General features: G+C 37.9%; 1 protein-coding gene across 3 annotated transcripts in view; it reads left to right on the top strand.

The window, feature by feature from the left end:
- Positions 1-21761, top strand: part of JARID2 (jumonji and AT-rich interaction domain containing 2) — a 282451-nt gene that overhangs the window by 107122 nt on the left and 153568 nt on the right. For all 3 annotated transcript variants that reach the window (XM_084872717.1, XM_084872716.1, XM_084872715.1), the window contains one exon: positions 21250-21385. In XM_084872717.1, the coding sequence (XP_084728843.1) occupies positions 21250-21385 (136 nt within the window). The remainder of the gene's footprint in view (positions 1-21249; positions 21386-21761) is intronic.

The following is a 21761-nucleotide window of genomic DNA, read 5'->3' on the forward strand; positions in this document are numbered from 1 at the left end:
CGGCTTTTGTTCTTTCTCCAGGTTGCTTTGGCTATTCAAGGTCTTTCATGGTTGCATACAAATTTAAGGATTGTTAATGTTTTTGTGAAAAATGTCATTGAAATTTTGATAGAGATTGCATTGAATTTGTAAATTGCTCTGCATAGTATGGGCATTTAAACAATATTACTTTTTCCAATTCATGAGCATTGAATATCTTTCTGTTTATTTGGGTCTTCAATTTCTTTAATGTCTCTTAGTTTTCAACATACAGGTCTTTCACTTGTGTTAAATTTTTATCTAGATGTTTTATTCTTTTTTATGCAATTGTAAATGGTTTTTTTTCTCTTTCAGATAGTTCATTAGAAATGTATAGAAATGCAATAGAATTTGTGTGTATTGCTTTTGTATCTTTCAACTTTACTGAATTTATTAGTCCCAATAGTTTATTAATGGAGTCTTTAAGATTTTTTATCTAAACTATCATGTCAGCATGTAGTCACAGTTTTACTTCTTCCATTCTACCGTGTTTCCCCGAAAATAAGACATCCCCTGAAAATAAGACCTAGCGCAACTTTGGGAGAAAAAATTAATATAAGACACTGTCTTATTTTCAGGGAAACAGGGTAATTTGGATGCCCAATAACTCTGGCTAGTACTTGCAATAATATCCTATAGAATAAAAGGGTAGTATGCAAATTGACCAAAAGGCAGAATAACCAGTCGCTACAAATCTGCATTTACCACCAGGGGGCAGATGTTTAAGATAGGAGCTACTCCCAGCCCATAGGCCCTGATCTCAGCCAATCTCTCAGTCCATCCGTCCCCCGTGCGCGCCCCCCATCCCTTACTCCCCCCTGGCCATCAGGCTCTGATTACCTGATTTTGAATGGGAACTGGTCGTGGGTGGTGGCAGGGGGTGGTACCACCTCACAGGCCAGGCCTAGGGACCATACCTGTGCATGAATTTCATACGCCAGGCCTCTAGTGTTGAATAAAAATGGTGAAAATGGGTACCCTTGTTCTTAATCTTAGAGGAAAAAAACTTTCAGGTTTTCACCATTGAGTATAGTGTTAGTTGTGGGTTTGTCATATATCGTCTTTTTTTATGTTGAGGTACCTTTCTTTTATACCTTTTTCTTTTATATATTCTTTTGTTGAGAGTTTATGTCACAAATGGATGTTGAGTAATGCAAATACCTCTTTTGAGTTTATCATATGATTTTTAGTTTTTATTTTGCTAATGTGGTATCACATTGGCAGATTTGTGGATGTTGAACCATCCTTGGAATAAATGGCATTTGATTGTGGTGTATGATCTTTTAAACCTGTTGTTGAATTTGGTTTGAACATTTATGTTCATCATGGGTATTGGCCTGTAATTTTCTTAAGGCATCCTTGTCTGGTTTTGATATTAGGGTACTGACTGCCTTGTAAAATGAGATTGAAGACTTCCCTCCTCTTTTATGTTTTCGAACAGTTTGAGTATTTGATAGAATTCACCAGCGAAGATGTCTGGTTGTACTAGACTTTTGTTTATTGGGAGGTTTTTCATTTATTCTCTAATCTTTCTTTCCTTTTATTGACTTAGGGCCTTTTTTTTTTTTTTTTTTAAAGGTCTAATTTAGTATGGAAATAATATATACTCTAACAAATATGAATTTTATGGGTGATAAATGCTGTGAATAAAGTTACAGCAGGCATAGTCATCTTCGACTTAACTTTATAGTACATTTCAGCAGAAACCTAGCATTCTTTTTTTCTGAGTATTTTTTTTTATCAGAGGTTGGTTGTATTGGAGGATGTAGATCTCACAGATATGGAGGGCCGACTATATAAATACTAAATTTTGTAGTAGTGACTATCTTAAAACATTTTTAAAACATTGATTTCAGAGAGGAAGAGAGAGACAGAAACATCTGTGATGAAAGAGAATTATTGATCTGCTTCCTCCTGCATGACCTACACTGGATAAGGGAGCCCTGACCAGGAATTGAACCATGACCTCCTGGTTCATAGGTCAATGCTCAACCACTGAGCAATACCACCTGGGCTCTATGTTTTTTTGTTTTGTTTTGTTTTAAATTATATATATATAAAAGAACAATTCTTGGTCAAATGAGTATAGTTTACCTACTAGTGAGGATTATAAGGCAAATGTATAGACTTAGCTTTATGCTGTTCATTTATTACTTAATGTTTCCTATGCTTTCTGTCTTTAATAACAGATTCATTATGGATGTGATTTAAACAGTGCATACCAATGAACTTGAATCATAATCTGAAATTGATAACATTATAATCACAATGGGACAATGTGGTTGAAGTTGATGGACAAATGCTTATGTGTTTGAGAGGTATTTGGTAGCTCTCATGTGATTTTTAAGGGAGAATCTTTCTAAGTAATTGTATTTATTGATTTAAAAAATTCCAAGGAATTGGAATTGATTGGAAAAATTGGGGCCAAATTTAGGTGAAATAATCAATGTCCAAAATAATGAGAAATAAATTCTGTCTCAAATATTAAGCTATAGTTTGTTCGTTGGATTTTTCAGAAACTTTTCTGTTTGTGCTACAGAAACTTTATTGTCATCAGGGTCTAGTTTTGTATTTAAGGAATTTTACGGCACACTATATCCTCTCAGGCTCATGGATGTCCCCTTCTCTTATTTAAGCTTCTTCCACTTGTGTTTTCTTGCCTCTCAGTGAGAAGCAATTCCACTCTCCTCCCATTTATTGTTGGCTATGTAATTTTGTTTATGATGTTTTTGTTGCTGGTGGTTTTTCTCCTACTCTGTACTCTGAATCAGGAAACCCATCTCCTTTCTATTTATGGTAATTACTAGAGAGCATTTTATTTTGGCTCTCGGGGAGTGCCTGCTGTGTGTTTCTTTGTGTGGGCATGTATGTTAAAATTGGAAAGAGTTTTCTTTGAGGTCAGAGCTTTTGCAAACTGCCCTGAAAAGTTTGTCACACTCCAATTGGCTATTAAGTTTTTTTTATTTTGTATAGAAAACCTCTCCCTCCCCTGCCTCCTCCATCTCCCCTTTAAGCATTTCTCCATAAATTTTAAGGATCCAGTCCATTTATTGCATCTGTTTTCTCTGGTTTGTGAAGTGGAAGTCTTTTTGAGCTGCTATCTTTACAACTTGGGAATGTTGGGAATAAAAAGGGAGCAAGCAGGCAAACCCAGTCTCCAAGTATTCTAGAAATTCACTTATCTGGGAACAAAAGTAGATTTATATGTTAAAGTGGGTGGGAGATTTCATTGTATAGAGCCTGAGAGTCCTTGCTCTGATGGCACAGAAGAGGAAGGAAAACTTCTGTAGGAACTTGAGTTTAGTTCTGTAGGAACTTGAGTTTTGGGTAAATGAGAAGAATTCAGAGAACATATAAAGTGTTAGGGTCACCAAAGGAGGAAAGTACAAGGCTAAAAAGGATGAAGAATTATGAATTTACTAGAGGCCCAGTGCACAAAATTTGTGCAAGGGTCTTGGCCCCGGCCCCTGCCCACTGCCGACACAGACCTATGCTGTGGCCCCTGCTTGCTGTGGCTTTGTCTGGAAGGATGTCTGGTCTAATTTTCATATTATGTTTTTATATTATATATTACATCATCTGGGTACCAGATGGGCTGATTCCCAAAATGGCCCAGCCTCCAAAGATGTCAGAGGGTTTTAAAGGATTCTAAGCAGGCTTTTTCTGGGCAGAGAATTCTCTGTGCAGGTCTAGATTCTGGGAAACTCCGGAGGGGAGAGTAATGATCTTAGCAAGTGGAATGTGTTCTAAGCAAGTAGAATGTCCATTGTGAAGAAGTCTAAAGGTCAGTTCCCAGGGGAGGGATATTGATTCAGTTATTTGATCAGACCTAACATAAAGGGTCCCTGTGCGCCGCGCCGCCCCCCCCCCCCCCTCCCCCCTCCCCCCCAGTTCTCGATGATGGGACATTGGGGCAAACATGGCCTGCTTTTCCCTCCTGGTATAATTAATCCAGCGAGCAGTCATATCCTATTTTCCCGTATGTATACTGAGACATTATTTTGTTTTTTTATTTATTATTGGCAAATCTGAACTTCTCTCTGACTCATAGATATGAGGATTTTCCTCATTCAGCTTGAAGTATGGAAGCCTTTGATTAGTTTATAGCAGTTAGATTCAATTCCTTGAAGCAATTAAGTGCTTTTTTATGTTTCAGGGAAAGAAAGCTTTAATATCAGCTAAAACACTTTGCTTTTCTTGATGTTAGAGAATTAATGTCAAGAAAATAAAAAGTGTAGTAAGACAAGCTGTGTGCTCTATTGAAATATTTACCTGGTTTCCTTAGTTACATGGGTTTCTTTTTCTTTTTCTTCTTTTTCTTTTGCTTCTTTTCTTTTTTTTTTCTTTTCCTTCCTTCCTTCCTTCCTTCCTTCCTTCCTTCCTTCCTTCCTTCCTTCCTTCCTTCCTTCCTTCCTTCCTTCCTTCCCTTTCTTCCCTTTCTTTTCTTTCTTTCTTTCTTTCTTTCTTTTTTTTTTTTTTTAAATTCATTCTCTCAACAGTTATCTACTAAGCTCCTGATGTGTACCCAGCTTGATGTTAGGGAGTTTTCCAGATTTAATTGTGATGCAGTCAGACAGGTTCTCTCAAGAGTGGGGGAAGGTCAGGACTCAGTTCTGGAGTCGTGATTCTGAGATTATCAAAGGGACACAGGCCACACACCTGATGAGTTCAGTCAGGTGGTTGTGAGGGCTGCATTTGATAAAGCTTTCCAGGGGATTTCCAGGGTAGCCAAGCTTGACAACTTTAGAGTAGTGTTTCTAGTGCTGCTCAAACTTGAATTCGAATCCCCAGCAATGGATATGAGAAGTACTTGTTAAGCAGATAGAAATATGAATGTCTGGTTATACTAGTGAAGGATATTGTAAGGAGAGAGAATCTTTACTTAGGAGCTCAGGGTTTGCTAAAGGAGAAATTTGAGGAGAAAGCACAGCATAGGTATGGCAAAGGAGTGTGACTCCTACCTAGGTGGGTAAAGTGAAAATGTTGTTTACTTGGTGGGAATTCTTTTCTGTATTCTTCCTCCAAATCTTAGGATTTACTTCTATGGGCTCTCTATTGCTCTTCCCTTTTTGGTATTGCCAGTAGCAGGTAACCAGAGTAGTTGCTCTAGATCCTTTTTGGAGGATTGGAGAGAAAACAGGTTGTAGTTTGTCTCACTTCCACACAAATCTTTGAGTTTTGTGACCACTCAAAAACTTGTGTGCATAACCTTAGTGTTGTCCACAGGGTATCTTGTGAACATATTTTGACTACATGTGAGAGTGGGTTTAAGGCCAGTGTGTTCTCAGTCATCCCCCTCTGTCATTTTTCTTACACGTGAAGCCTACATATAAGAAGGAGTACCTGTGTTTGGTGTGTGTGTGTGTGTGTGTGTGTGTGTGTGTGTGTGACAGACAGAGATTGAGTGATTGATTTATGACTTCACTTGGTCAAATAGAACTTATTACTAGCAGCAATTGATGGGGCAACATCGCCTAAGTAGAGCGGTGGATTGGATATCTATAGCCTCATTGCCACATTATTGACACTCCATCACTTGTCAGTTTGGTCTGCAATGTCAAATGTAGATTTTTATAGACCAACCCGAGAGTAAGTGACACATTCCTTTTTTTACGTCCAAATTCAGCCCTCTCCTTTCATTCGTTATTTATTTTTAAGCATCATTTTTCCAAAGACTCTGAAAATCTTAGCCATAATCTTACTTTGTAATGTTAGCTAGCCCTTCCCTGACTTAAGGCCTACCTTGTAAATAAATAGGAAAACTTTTTTCCCTCCTTCAGTAAATTAGGGTACATAAAGTTTGATTCTAGGTTTGATTTTAAACTACTGGTTATATTCACATCTCTAGCTCTGACACATGGCCTGAACTCTGACATCTCCTTTAGGGTCTGAGTAGGCAGCTCAAACTCAGCACATCCATAAACTAAACAATTGGTTCCTCCCTTAATTCTCTCTACTCAAAAGTGCTCTTTTCAGAAGCACCCTCCTTTTTCTCAGAGGCGGCTCCATTTAGTGAGATGAAATTTTTTGGAGTTAATCTTTGACTCTTCTTCTTCATACATCCACTCTAGCAATCAGTTGGCTAAATGTTTCTAGAATGTAACCAGTTGTCATAGCCTCATATTACCAACCTGGTCCTCACCTCTGGTGTAGGCACTTTCCTCCTCCCCCCAAAAGATTTCATCCTCCACATAGCCTGTGGGAGCTTTAAAAAAATGTAAATCAAATTCTGTTACTTCTTTGCTGGGGACTCTCCAGTGGTTCCCCTTTTAGAGTAAAATTGTCATCTCCCCACTTCTGCTTTGTTCCTTCACACACACTGCCTGAAATGTGAATGGTGAACTTCCGCTTACATTCACTGTGTTCATAACATACGTTTTGTTTCTGTGCCATTGTGAAATATCAACATAGGAAGAATCATAATTTTGCTTCTAGATAGCCCTATTTGCTTCCTTAAGATGGGATATACATATGCCGCTACATCTTTTCGGGTGGTACGTCAATATTCATGACTTTGGTGGGAGCTTTGTCAGTTTATAGGTAAACACCAATCGTTTCATTGAACTCACACACTGGTACAGCAGGCTTTACAGAGCTAAATGACTCTAGGAAATCTCACCCTGCATGAAAGAAGAAATAATAGAACTGGCTTGGATGCAGGAACCAATGAATGTTTTCAGTTTTGTTTAGGTAGTAGTTTGTGATTTTTGCAAACTATTGCAAAATAGATAAATCTTGCCTTTGGACTAAGAATAGATTAACTGGTAGGAAATATCAGTTTGAATACAATTGGTAACTTGTACTAACAGTCCTGATCACAGAATCATGCATTTTGTGCAATATAAAACCAACAGCTGTGGATAAATACTGAAACATACATGACTGGTAAATTGAGCACAATTGACTGTTTATGTATTTCCTGGTACCAAAGTATTGATAAGAAAAAGAGAATTCAGAAATGGACTTGATTCATGTCTATTGAGGAACTCTGTCCTTTACTTTTGGATTACTTTTGAAGTCATGATCAATATTTAGTTAATAAACACCAGTAGTCCTGTTTCCTTGTATTTGTTTTGAGATGGGGATACAAATAGGAGAGCTGTTGTCTCTACTTGAGATGTTCACGCCTTGTCAGTTAGGGGTGTTAGGCAATGCAGGGGAAACTAGGTGCCTTAATTATACAAGTTTTTGTAGGTCCTATAGTAGCTATAGGGAACCACAGAAGGCTTATGAGTAGGGGAAGGAGTGACATGGAATGATGGTTTTAGGAAGTAATTCTGTTGCAATGTGGTTGTGTTTTTAGAATTTAGAGAAACAATGTGGAAAGGATGTTTGGAATAGGAATTGGTTGGTGGCAGTCATTTTGGAAGTTTCTTCTGTAAGACAGGAGAGGACAGCCAGTTCTATTTCTTTCTCCAAGGTCTAGAGAGATAGGCAACATCATCTGATTTAGAGAATGAAAGTGAACAGTAAGAAAGGAGGTGCCAGTCTTATTCAGGATTCCAAACCATGGGTGCCAGCAGGATATATTGAGATAGAGTCACACAAAGAGGTGGGGGAGAGGAAGGAGGAGATGGTCAAGAAAATGACAATGGGTAGTTTGATCATAATTAGAGATATGGAAGGGAAGAAAATGGCAGGATAGAGGGAATAGGAAAACCAGAGAAGAGTCAGGCTGCCAATAAAAAGCTCACATTCGACTTTGTGATTATGTTTTTCATGGCACTGAGAATGGTTTTCATGGAAAGGATGTGGAAGTCACTTTCCTTGTGAGGCTGGTGTATACTTGTGGTTTTCAAGGTGTGGTCTTATTACAGAAGACTGGAGAAAAACCAATGCTTAGAGAAATGAAGTTACACTGTGTTAGTATTAGTATTAGTATTAGTATTAGTATTAGTATTAGTATTAGTATTAGTACTACGTGAGGGCCCAGAGAAAAATGTCTTTCAAATTCTGGGCAACCATATGGAGGAAGTTGTCTCTTTTTATATCTTCTTCAGTCCTTTGTCTCCCAAATATGGGTTTTTCCAGTCCCCTTTGCAAGTTCTTAAAGAGCCCGATGTGCTGGGGCTTTGAGACCTCAACCAAAGGCCTGGACTATCGCCAGCACTGATAGCTTCCTGCGCGGGGAAGGTTTATGGCCTCTCTAAAATGGGAGTAAACAGGTCTTGCAGGACCAAACAATTAAAGGGGCAGTGACTAGATTCAGATTGCCCTCTAAAATATCTCAGTCTCAGGAACCGTATCACCAGGGAGAAACTCAATTCACGGTTTATCCTGTAGGTGTTTCTCAGTAATGTATAAATTGTCAATCACTCTCTGTGGTTATTGGTTTTGCCCTTGAAGAAACAATTCTAGAACTAGGTCTTGAAGCCACTGTTCTCTTTACACTTTCCACCTGTTTAATTGTTCATTCATACGAAATGTTTTTAAATGCCTACTCTGTGCTGTATGTATTAGAGGAAAAAGGTGAAAAAGTCACATGGCAAGTACTCTAAAGCAGGGGTGCGGAATGTTTTTTTCAGCCAAGGACCATTTGAATATTTGTAACATCATTCATGGGTCATACAAAATTATCAGCCTAAAGATTAGCCTGCTATATTTGGTCAAACATTTAATTAACGCACCCCTAGTGCCTTGGCTGGGCCAGAGCAAATGATTTTGCCTCATGTGGCCCACTGGATGGACGTTCCCCACACCTCTTCTAGAGCCACACACATTAGTAGGATGCTAGGCAGTTCTGCGCCAGCATCTCATGTTCATCACTTAGAAATGTTTGTGAGATCATTCTTCATAATTCCAAAATGTAGAGACTTTATACAAGAAACAAGTAGTATGTGGCCTGGTGCACAATGATCTACATTTGTCATAAGTGGAAAGTGCTGTTTGGAGGGGGAAAAGACATTAAAAATTGTTTCTGGAGACCCAAACCTATACTGACAGGGTGCAAACCAATCCCAGGGTGGTCTTTAACTCTGGGAAGGGCTGAAGGATATGAGAAAAGTGGGCAAAGGGTATCAGAACAAAGTGGCACGTTGCCAGTTTGTGTTAAATCCAAGGACAAGGTTTATTTGTATACTTTAACTTGAAAATTGTCATTAAATGGCCAAAAATAAAGCTAATAGTTTATAATGTAGCACGACAATATAGCCAGTCCCCGGGGAATGTATACAGACTTATTTCCTGATTGGGGGTTAGTGCTGAACCACAAAAGCAAGTAAGACAATTAAGTAAGACAATTAAGTTAGTAAGACAATTAAATTGACCCTAGTAGTGTCCTGGGGTCTGAGGAAAGAAGCAGAAGTACAAAAACCACCTAAATCCTTGGCCATGGCTTGCAGGTGGGGCAGCAATCAATCTCAGTGATTTGGGTCTCCCTCCTAGGCTGGTTGATGGAGGGAGGGCTGGCTTTTTTTCAGGTCATTTATTTTGTAGGGGATTCCTTAGAAGATAATTTGAAGGCATATGATAATAAAGCAGTGTATATTTTAGGGGCTTACTTGTAGAGTGAAGAATCTTTTGCTGTATTCTCAATTTCATATTGCCTGCAAAACTGAGAGATCAGGTGTAGAAGAGGACTGGAGTCACTTTCCTAAGTGTGCTATGGTTGAATATATGTAATTCAAATGGTTTTTTGCCTGCTTTTTTGTTGTTTAAGGTATTCAGCTATTACAGAATTGTCCTGCTAACCTGAGTGGAGCATAAAGGTAGTCCAAATTTTGAAGAATTTCAGGCACATAATTAAATGCCTTGGCAAGTAATACACAGTCAATTCAAACTATCCAAACTAAATGCAAATATATGCTCTAGGACAGTGATGTCCAATAGAGTTTTATGGGATAATGGAAACATTCTGGGAGACATGGGCTATTGAGCACTTGAAATGTGTCCAATACAATATAAGGAACTTAATTTTTAACTTTAAGTTAATTGTAAATAGCCACATGTGGCTAGTGGCTACTCTGTTGTTTAGTGCATCTCAGAATATACTTTTTTGGGGTATTCTGATGAATATACAAAAGGATTCAAAGATCCAGATTGCTTAGAATTCCTTTGAGAACCTACTTGTTAATAATTTATTCCCAAATGAAGTTGTAGGGTAGTCACATGTTGGAATTGCTGATATTGAAGGGTCCCTTATTAAGATTTTCTCCCCTCTGTTCCCTCCACTGATGGTACATTGTCAATCTAGATTTCTGCTGGAATCTTGGAGATAATCCTGAGGTAGATCTTGGGTCTTTTTTTGATTATGTTGAGACAACACACTGTCAGAGGAAGAGCTGCAGGAGGGCTGAACTCCGTGCTGCATGGTCCTCGCTGCTGTTCCCTGACTGCACCAGTTAACCATGAAGTGTGAATGTTGCAGCCCATGCTGCTGCTGCCTTGACAACGGCAATGTCTGACATGCTCAGACGCAAAAGAGCTGACTTGGCAGCTGCCCAGCAGATTTTTATAAAGGCTCAGTTGGTGGCCAGAGATTCAGGCTGTCAGAGTTGTGTTATGCAATAAATCGTTTTCAGCAGAAGTTCTTAATCCAATTTCAACTGTAACCTATTTTTTTTTTTAAATAGGCGGTAATCAAAGATAAGTACACATTATTTAGTGGGAGTTTGGAAGAAGTAAAACTCTCCTTGCGTAAGCATTTTCAGACCATTTATTTTATCCTGGGAAGCATGTCTGTCTAGGGAAATTTGCTGCTTGAAGTGCTTTTAATTTAGAATATATCATTCATAAGTTCATAAGTCACTGGTTTCCTGGCCACTTATCTTATTTCTAGGTGTGAGTATTCCCGCCATTTTTTTTTTTTTTTTTAATGATGTTTGAGTATTGACAATTGAACCATTTTATGGAAGTTAGAAAAATGGGTTAGCATTGAGTTGACTGGAGAGATTTCCAATGGAGAAAATACTGTTTTGTAGAAAGGGAAGAAACAATAGTTTTAGCCCAAGTCTAAGGTGAACTGCTCACATTTTTCTCCAATATTCTCCCTCTCTTCCCCTTATTTATTTGGCTCGGTAACTTCCTGTTTATATTGAATCTATGCCATGAATCAACTTTAGAAAACCACTCCCCCCCCCTTTTTTTTTTTAATGTTTTCATTTTTCTCTCCTCAAACTCTTGATGGAAGTGATCTGCATTTCAGACAGCAACAAATTGTATTATACAGGATGATTTGACAATAGATTTACGCGAACATGTTTTAAAAGAAAAAGACACTCATGCAGAGGTTTCCAGTAATTTCCCTGAAAGAAATCAGTTTTTTCTTTCCATCTTTATCATGGACCCAGTCTTTAAAATTTTGTTTTCTTATCAGTCAGCTCTATGCAGCTGTCAGTCATACTCATGGCCTTCCTCCCCATGATGTGGCATTTCATGTTAATCCGTATTAGGGTAGGGGGGTTTCTCATTGGAATTGGGCTTTGCACTTCATTTTCTTCTTAAAAGGGGTAGAAAGTCACAGATCCCTCTACTCTCAGAGTCGTGACAAGGTGGGTAGAAATAGGACATTTGTACATGGGATATTGGTAACTTATTCAGTGGCTCCTATAACACTGTTATTTGTCTTGGCACTTGTATGAATGTTAATAAAGAGGTTGCATGTTAAGGAGAAAGTCTTCCTACTGTGAACCTGAACATCCTCTTCCTTCCACCTACCATACCCCAGCCATTCCCCACTTACTTGTTTTTATAAGAGGCAATGACGAACATTTGATGCTGTGGCCACTCTGTAGAAGCAGGAGCGTTTTCTGTGGAATGTAATGCCATCTGTAACTGTGCCTGCCCCTGTGCTCCTCCATTCCTCTTTATAATAAGCAGGTTGACATTTAAAACACTGGTATGACGTTCTGGATTTCAATTTAAAACACATGTATGTGTCACACTTCAATCCTGGTACATATGTTTTGGATTTTGCTTTTATTTTTATTTGGTGATTTGATTAAAAATTATCTCTGGCCCTGGCCATTGAGGCTCGGGTTGGATATTGTCCTGTGCACCAAAAGGTTGCTGGTTCCATTCCCAGTTGGTCAGAGCATGTGCCCTGGTTGTGGGCTCCATCCCCAGTAGGAGTGTCAGGAGGCAGCCAGTCTGTTTGTGCTTATATAGATCCTTCTTTTCTTCTCCCTCCCCCTCTCTCTAAAAATAAATAAAAAATCTTTAAAAAAAAATGATCTATACGGTTCTGTAGACATTTTTATAATGGGTTTAGATCTGCTGGAAAGGACCTAGTACCACTGGTTTACCTGAGTGCCAGTTTCCACCAATTGTTCTACATGATTATTAACAGTGTTCTCATTTGGGATGATAAATTACTTGGTCACTCTAACTGTGATGGATGAGTCTGTATGCAGTTTACTCACAAGTGATTGGAAACGAACTATCTTCTATTGGGCTCCATTTAATTTAAAAATAATTGTAATTGTTGGAATGCTAAAAAAAAAAAAAAAAGATCAGAAATGTGCTTCTCTCTAACCCATGCCTTTTAATCATTGTTTCCCTTTCCTAAATAAAGCTGTCCTGAATTTAAAGCCATAATAAAAACTCACATATGGACAAGTTACATAAGGATGCTTAGAGTGATGTCCTTAGAATTGATATTCTATCACAAAAGGTTGTTGGACAGGCCAGTGAGATAAGATCTCTCCCCCTCCTTCTTCCTCCCCTCTTTATTTGCTAGTCTGTAGCTAGAGCTGTTCCTCTCTCTCTCTCTCTCTCTCTCTCTCTCTCTCTTAATATTTTATTGATTTTTTTTTTTTTTTTTTTTTTTTTTTTAATAGAGAGGTAGGGATAGAGAGCTAGAAACATCAACGAGAGAGAAACATCCATCAGCTGCCTTCTGCACACCCCCTTTTGGGGATGTGCCCGCAACCATGCCCCTTGACCAGAATTGGACCTGGGACCCTTCAGTCCGCAAACTGATGCTCTATCCACTGAGCCAAACCAGCTTCGTCGAGAGCTGATTCTCTAGAGTTCTGTTTTTTTCATATAACATTTACACTCACCGCTTGAAATTAGCAATAATTTTGCTTTTATTTAGGAGTCAATGTGAGTTACACATTTGATGTTTCCTCTTTAATAACAAATTTCTGAGTTTTAAAATTTGCTTCCTGATCTGGCACCTGCTGAACTATCTCAATACCTGATAGCTAGCACCAGCTCCTGTTTACATACCCAGCTGTGGGCCTTTGGGCAAGACAATGAAACTCACTCTAAAAAATAACTCAGAGTTTCGTGATTACTTCCTTTCCCACCACTTTAAACTAACAGCGAGGAAGCAGTGGTGTGGATCTTGCACTCAGGTATGAGGAGAGTGTTCCATCCTTGTTAGTGTTGATCCCACTGCCTAGCATGTAGTGAGCTTCCAGCTGATGTATGCTATGATTAGCATCAATATCACTTTTTATATGCTTCCCGTAGGTCTCTAAGGGCATCGCCCTCTCCCCTGCGCCTGTTTGGCAAGTTTGACTGACCTGGTGTCCCTGTTTTTTATTGTACCTTTGAGTCCTCTGAAGATATTTTAAAGGCCCGTGTTGCTGAAGACCTGGCTGTCATTGGAGAGCAGCGGCCTGTGAGGGCTGGGCCTAGACCCGTTCCTGAGTGGAGAGTATGATCTTACTATATCAGTGATCTGATCAGTCTTGAGAGTGTATCTAGTCAATAATCCAGTGCTTAAAGTGAGGATTATAGAGAGACATTTTGAATGTTCAGCAAATTTATTTACATTGGAGTGCCTAATTTTAGGTTTCATTTAAACTAACATTGATTTGAATTTACAACCTCAGTGGAGGACTCAAGTACATTGAATACAGTCTCAGTTTAAGTTATTATGCTTATGCCCTTTAACCATGAACACATGTGGGTAGAAGACATGGTGACTTGCACCAATCTGATCCTGCACCTTCTTTCTGTCTTGTGTTGTTTTTCCCTTTAACTGTGATTGTCTTCTTGAGCCTTCCTTTGAGTTTTATTGCATTGTAATGGAAAAAATTTACCTCTATCTCCCCCTCCTCCCCAGAAGAAATAAAATCATTATAGAGGATATAGTTAACTGCAAGCTTAATGAGATCCTACAATGTAATGTGGCTGCTAAAATTAATCTAACTTTTGGGTTTGTGCATAGAAGTAGATCTTACTGCATATATTATCCTATTCTGGAATATTACTCTCATGTTGAATGTGTGTTTAATTCTGGGTGTCATGTTTTCAAAGGAAGTTGGCCCAAGCTGGGTAATCAGAGAATAAAGGTTGGAAGACTGTGTCATATAAGGAATGATTCTAAAACTAACATTTTTAAAAAATTAATTTTATTTGCTGATTACAGTCGACATGCAGGTATAAAACATAATGATTAGACATTTTATACTTTTACAAAGTGATTGCCCCAATAAGCCCTAGTACTGCCCTGACACTACATGTGGAACTTGCCTTTTAGTTCCTTGCCTTTCTTGTTGTTTTTCACTTATGCTGTTTGATCACTTATTTAAGCTCAGTGAACAGACATCAAAGTGCAGATTTCCCAGGGTATACTAATATAGACTTCCTATTTCTGACAGGAGAAATGCCAATACGTAGCAGATAGATGTTAGAAGTATTCATATTGAGGTTTCACCTCATCTTTATCTTTGCCTGCATTCTAATGGAAATTAGAAAGTGATAAGAAGTAGGTGTGGGTTGGAGAACAAGTGTGCAGAGCAGATTTTCAGAAACTTTCCTGTGTATTGCAATCACCTGGGGATCTTTTTAAAATGTAGATTCTGATGATGTAGATCTGGGGTGGGGTCCAGGAGTCTGCATTTCTAACAAGAAGCCAAGAGGTTAGGATTCCAGTGGTCTGTGGCCCACACCTGGAGTTGCAAAGGCATGGAAGGAGGTTGTTAACCTGTTAACCTAGCGGGACGTATAAATACGTCAAACGTAAACAATATCAGATACTGGTAGGACATATGAATACGACCTTGAAATATATGTTGCGCCCTGAAACGGGCGGGATGTATATTTCCGAACAACAAAGGTATTAGTCATCCATACATGTCTCGACATGAATTTAAGACACGGAGGGAATCAATATAATTTCGCTATTGAGAGTGGTGGACGTGTTCTGGGTGAGCAGTGACGGGACGTACTTACACTTACCTACCTATTTTCGTATTATATATTATTTCCTTATATTTTTTATATCTCCAACCTTTATATAATAGAAAAACATATAAAATTGATCCAATCATCAATAATTTGTTAGAAAAGTTTAAAAGTTTTTATTTATGTGAACGAGAAATATGTGTAGATGAATCTCTTTTATTATGGAAAGGGAATTTATCTTGGAAACAATATATATCTACAAAAAGAGCTAGATTTGGAATGAAGTTGTTTATTTTGAGTGAAAGCCAATCTGGATACGTACAAAATATAATTTTATACACAGGCAAGGACACAAATTATGGTTCGAACTACCCACAAGAAAAACAACAAGAATTGTTTTGGAGTTAACATATGAATTACTGAATAAAGGGTATAGGATTTACTTAGATAATTTCTATACGTCAATTCATTTGGCTGAACTCTTGTGTCAAAACAATACAGATATTGTTGGAACAATGAGGATAAACAGAGTCGGAATCCCCAGTGAAATAAAAACAAAAAAATTACAGAAAAATGAACATATAGTAAGAATGAAAGACAAACTTATGGTTTTAAAATGGAAGGATAAAAAAGACGTATTGATGCTCAGTTCTATTCATAATGACGAAAAGACAATGATTGAAAAGAGAGGAAGAAGGCAAGAAAAACCGAATGTTGTCTTGGATTATAACAAGAATATGGGCAGCATAGATTTGGGAGATGGAGTTATGGTGGCCTACACGGCTGCCCGTAATAGGGTAAAAAAATTTTATAAAAATTTTTTTCTACGATTAATTGATACGTGCTGCTTCAATGCATATATATTTTTTAAAATATATTTTTATTGATTTTTTACAGAGAGGAAGGGAGAGAGAGAGAGAGCTAGAAAAGTCGATGAGAGAAACACCGACCAGCTGCCTCTTGCACAACCCCTACCGGGGATGTGCCCATAACCAATGTACGTGCCCCTGACCGGAATCGAACCTGAGACCTTTCAGTCTGCAGATCGACGCTCTACCACTGAGCCAAACCGGTTTCGGCTCAATGCATATGTTTTATACAAAAAAGATAGAGGTCATTTGGATCGATTACACTTTTGATAGAATGTGTAGAGAAATTGGTAGATAACAACATAGTGAAAACCCACCCAAAGACATCAACAAGCAGCTCTACATCTAAACCATCACGCTTAGTTGAAAGGCATTTTCCAGAACAAATGAAAAGCGATATAGGAAAAACTAAATCCAGGAAATGCCGAGTTTGCTACAAAAAAGGTGTTAGGAAAGAATCTACATACTGGTGTCCAGATTGTAAGGTAGCACTATGTATCAACAATTGTTTTAAAATATATCACACGGAAGTTGAGTTTTGAATTTTTACATTTATATTTCAATTTTTTAAAACTCAATATTTCTATTTTATTTGTGTGCTTTTGTTTATTGTTCTGTAATTGTTAACTTTTTAATATTTTTATTGTGTATAGAAATAAAAAATATATTTTTTGTAATCTTTATAATTGTTCGTAAAATTTATAATTTTTTAATTCAATGTTTCCGTTTTTTTGTTGGTATTCTTTTCTATTTGTAATTTTGTATTTTCCTTTATGCTTTATATATAAACAAAAACAAAAATATATATATTTCATTTATTTTAATTAAGTATAAATTAAAAAAATAATAATATAAAATTACGTCCACTGGGCGTGACGTACTGACACGTCCTAGTGAAAGAGTATGCGCCTGTTGTACTTTGAGTAATTAAAAAGGGAACTCCCCGGTTAACAGGTTAAAGGCTTTTGATCTCTAATCTGGAGTATGCATTTTGGAGGATGGTTAGATGGTGCTCTCTGCTCCAGGGAGCATAGTGTCTTCATGTCTTCATGTACCTACTCCTGTGCTCCTTTTTTTTTTTTTTTAACATGTCTTCCAAGTTTGAGTAGCTAGAGTTACGTTGTGCTGTGCTTTATTTTTAATAAATAAGATTTTGACTATAAGCATTCAAGTTTACATTCTGAATAGTTGCCATTTTTTATCAGAAATTCTAAAGTTATTTCAAAGAGAGGCAGATGTTTTTCTGATGGTTGTTTCTGGTTTCTTGGGAAAACTTTAGAATCCCCTGTTGCCAGCAGCCCTGTGGAACCCCTTCCACATTCGAGGTCTACACTGACCCCAAAGGGCCTCATAAAGACATGCTGAATACAAAGGGATGAAATAAATGAATAATCGTTAACATAAAATAATAGAACATTTTAATAAAAATTAATATTTTTCCTGAACATTAACTTAGCAGACACTTATATAACTGCACAAATTAAAATTGTAACACAAATAAACCTATTTTTCTTGTTCTCAGAAAGTAAAATATTTCCAATTGTATACACCAAACAAGTCATTCCAAGACTAATGACGTGGCAGTCGGCTGCTAAAATATTCGTTTCTAGTATTAGTGTAGAGAAGCCGTGCGTCCCTGTGTAAGGTGCCTAAGGGAAATGAATGCAAAAACAATTATAGTAATCAGTCATTAGCGAATGTTTCAGTTCGTTATTAATAATTATGTGTAACAGGATATTGTAAAAATTAAGTTACAAAATATTTTATTAAAATGTTTCTCACATACCATTATATTGGCTGGGCTGCAAAAATGTTCATTGTGGGGTGCATGCAGCCCATGGCATACGAGTTTGACATGCTTGTTTTAGGGGCTGGGATAACAGTGGTGAACAGAAAAAACAATTTTCTGAACCCATGCCGACATTATTTAAATGACTGATTAAATAAGACAACTATTGAAAAAGGGAAAATAAAAAAAAGCCCTATAGTTAGAGGTCGTATAAACTTATGTTTGGAATTTGTGTTGCTTGACCTTTAATGATAGTTATGATGTGAGGCTGTTTTTCAGAGCATTCAATGATTGGCTGTTCTGAATAGCAGAGTGAGTATTAGACTCTCTCTGGCCTTCCATGACACCCAACTTGGAGAGTGCTATGTTGCCTCATAGTTGTGCACACTAGCATTCTACTAGGGAGGGGATCCACCACCCTGGTCTACAAGCTGAGTGTAGGGTGATTCATCATGATTCTGCAGCTGTGAAACGCAGTTTAATTTCTGAGTTATTGCCTACCTATCGAACTTTTGGAAACAGAACAGAGTCATCCATTAGGTGTGTTTTGCATTTGCATTGAGGATGGTGAGAAGTCTTGACCAGCACCCTGGGTTATAAAAGAACACTTGTGTTTTAAAAGAAAGTTTGATTTTAATGTTTAGAATTTAAAAACCTATAATCATCGTCAGGGATGTGCCTCTTTTGTATTTAAAGTACTTTATAGGTGTAATGAAACTACTCTTGTACCAGTAAGTGAACCCTAATTGTGTCTTCCTTGCAGGAGTTTTCATCCCACATGGTTTATGTTTTAATTAGAAATTAGTTGTAGGGGTGAAGTCAGAATGAAGGTACCAGCCTGAACAGGATGCAGAAAATGGTCACTGGAATTTTACATTGAAAGCTATTTTGGGGCTTTAAAATGCATACATGGTGTAGAAGTAGGAAACAATAGTTTATAATCACATCACTTGTGGAGATTGTGGAGATGCAAAAGATGAGAATAGAAACTTGGTTGCAATGAAAATATTTTTGCTGCACAGCCTTTATTGCATAGTCTGACTGTGGAAGCTGGAAAAGTGGATTTCAGTCTAAAAGCATTAATTTCTGCCACATTTAAGACTGTCATTCATTGCAAAGAATATGCTAGGAGAGCTTTCATGGAAACTCAAGGGAATTGATATAAGAGCAAATTCAACTAGAATGTGCTTTGTTTATGTTGTCTAGCTAAAGCATCTGCCTTTTACCCAGGATAGTTATTTGGGCTGCTCAGATAGGTCTGGTTACTTCATTTTTCTGTTTTTGTTTATTTGTTTGTTTGTTTTTAAACAAGGTGATTGGAATTTCTGCAGTGACTTAAACCAAGTAGCAGTTAAGGAAATGTGTTAGGTTGAGGCAAGATTTGCTGCTTCTTTTAACCTTCATGTTTGAATCTCGCCACCACCTTGGTTATTCGATGTCTTGGCTCTCAGCAGAGCAACCAGGAAGACAGGATGTGCCTTCTTTCTCTAGTGGTATTGGAAATCACAGCTTGGCATATCTACAAGAAGGAAGGGTGTGTAGGGGAAGGTGGAAATGCTAGCCTCCTTTCTTTCCCGGGCTCTTCCTCCCCTTATAATACACTCTCATTCTAGGAAATCCCTGAAGCTTAACAAGAGTGAAGCTTAACTTATTAGGGCTTAGAGTTCCTATGTGGTTGTATTTCTCAGATGTAGTTTGTATTTATGCAGAGTTTAGGAATTTAAGAGCTGACAAAGACCTCAGCTATCCCAGTTCTCTTATTGAGTCCCATGGAGGTTTTTATGTCACCTATTAGTGGCAGGAAGTAGAAACCAATTTGTTGAACATCCAATACAACAGCACCAGTCTAACTCTGAAGTTTGGGCTCCTCTTTGAACAGAGGGAACATGAATATCCAAAGCCCTGTTTTTACCCATGCTATTAATGTTTCCCTTATTCTCTTGAGGCCAAAAATATCTGAGCACCTCAAATACTTGCATCTCTAAATCCAACTGTGTGATAAAATGCTTAAGTCCTGAAGCAGGTGTGTGAATGAGAGGGCTTCTTAGATAAACAAACTGTGCACAGATATCCACAGAACCTAAGAATGTTCTTAGCCAGAATGTCCTGCCCCTTAAACCTTAAACAGCGTGTTGGTTTCTTACAACAGTTGTCTCAATTCAGTTACGATGTCAGCCATCTCCATCCTCCAGTCTTGGCTCATATTCTGTCTCAGTTTCCTCCCTGCGCCCTCCTCCCTACTGCCTCTTCAATTCTAATCGTTCTTTATATCAGTGTTTTTCAACCTTTTTTGGGCAAAGGCACACTTGTTTCATGAAAAAAATCACGAGGCACACCACCATTAGAAAATGTTAAAAAATTTAACTCTGTGCCTATATTGACTATATATAAAGTAATTCTCTTGAATAGGAATCAAATAAACACAAAGAAAGTATTTTATAATTACTTTATTATGAAATATTAAGTAAACAAAATAGTGAAAAATTATAAAATTCTTGTCTTGTCTGCACCTACGGCACACCAGGCAACATCTCGCGGCACACTAGTGTGCCGCGGAACAGCGGTTGAAAACGCTGCTTTATATCTTTACTCCTGGAATGGTCTATAGGCTGCTAGTTCTTTGATCCCTCCACCCCATCATCTTCCAACCTGGCCTTTATTTTGTTCATTCCTCTCTCAAGAACTTGCCTTGGATCTGATACAGAAGACATAAGGGAGCCACACTTTTAATTTAGCCTTCAAGACCTGTTATTAACCTGTGTTTATTTTTATCTCTCGAGTCCCCCCTTTTCCCACATTCTATTGCACTTTCCCACACTGGTGTCTCTCCCCCTCCACCCTCCTTGTCCTTTGTGACTTACTTTCTTAAGAGCCTATTGCTGATCCAGTTTCTGACTGAATTGTAAGATTCCTTGAAGGTAGCACTAACCCCCCAATGACAACAACAAAAAAGTAGAGCACATACAGGGTATCCCAAAAAATGTATCCATACTTTGAATAATTATTAATTCCAATGGGTTAAACATGAATAGGAAAAAAATGAATTTAGCTATTAAAAATATATGAGTATACATTATTTTGGGACACCCTATATAAGGCAGTATACATTCTGGCATTACTTGCTTTATAAAACTCCAATACAATGGTTCATTATTACATCCCTGGTTGTGAGTGTAATAACAACTATTTATGAGCTTTGCCAGGAATAGAAACCTTCAATATTCCCCACTAATGAAGATCTTTGGATGTGGATAGCTAAGGAGAATGAGGCGGTTTTTGTCATTCTTTCAGTCCCTCGTATAGCCTGCTTTTACTTGAGGTCTCTCCAGATGTCTGAAGGGCCAGTGCTATCTCTTAACCATATGCTATAATATTGATCTCTAAAACCATGTCTTGATCACACAGTACTTGTTTGAAATAATAAAAAAAAAGGTTTATTTTGACTGTTTTCTTTTAAGTAACTCTCCTTTCTTTCATCTCTCTTGGTTTCTCCAGGATGACAGTGATGGGATTCCATGGTCAGAAGAAAGGGTGGTACGTAAAGTCCTTTACTTGTCTCTGAAGGAGTTCAAGAATGCCCAGAAGAGACAGCATGGTGAAGGCATTGCTGGGAGCCTGAAAACAGTGAATGGTGAGTTGAATATTTGTTGAATCTCTGGGCACACCCTTGTTTCTGAATTGTATGTGTTTTGCAACTTGTGCTTTTTAAGCTGTCTTTTTAAAAAAATATATTTTATTGATTTTTTACAGAGAGGAAGAGAGAGGGATAGAGAGTTAGAAACGTTGATGAGAGAGAAACATCGGTCAGCTGCCTCCTGCACACCCCCTACTGGGGATGTGCCTGCAACCAAGGTACATGCCCCTGACTGGAATCGAACCTGGGACATTTCAGTCCTCAGGCCGATGCTCTATCCACTGAGCCAAACCGGTTTTGGCTAAGCTAAGTCTTTTACCTGTAGTTATTCTGGACACACTTTTGGGTTTATAGATTCATTTTCATGTCCCTT

Source organism: Pipistrellus hanaki (assembly GCF_964339955.1).
Source record: "Pipistrellus hanaki genome assembly, chromosome: 2".
NCBI lineage: Eukaryota > Metazoa > Chordata > Mammalia > Chiroptera > Vespertilionidae > Pipistrellus > Pipistrellus hanaki.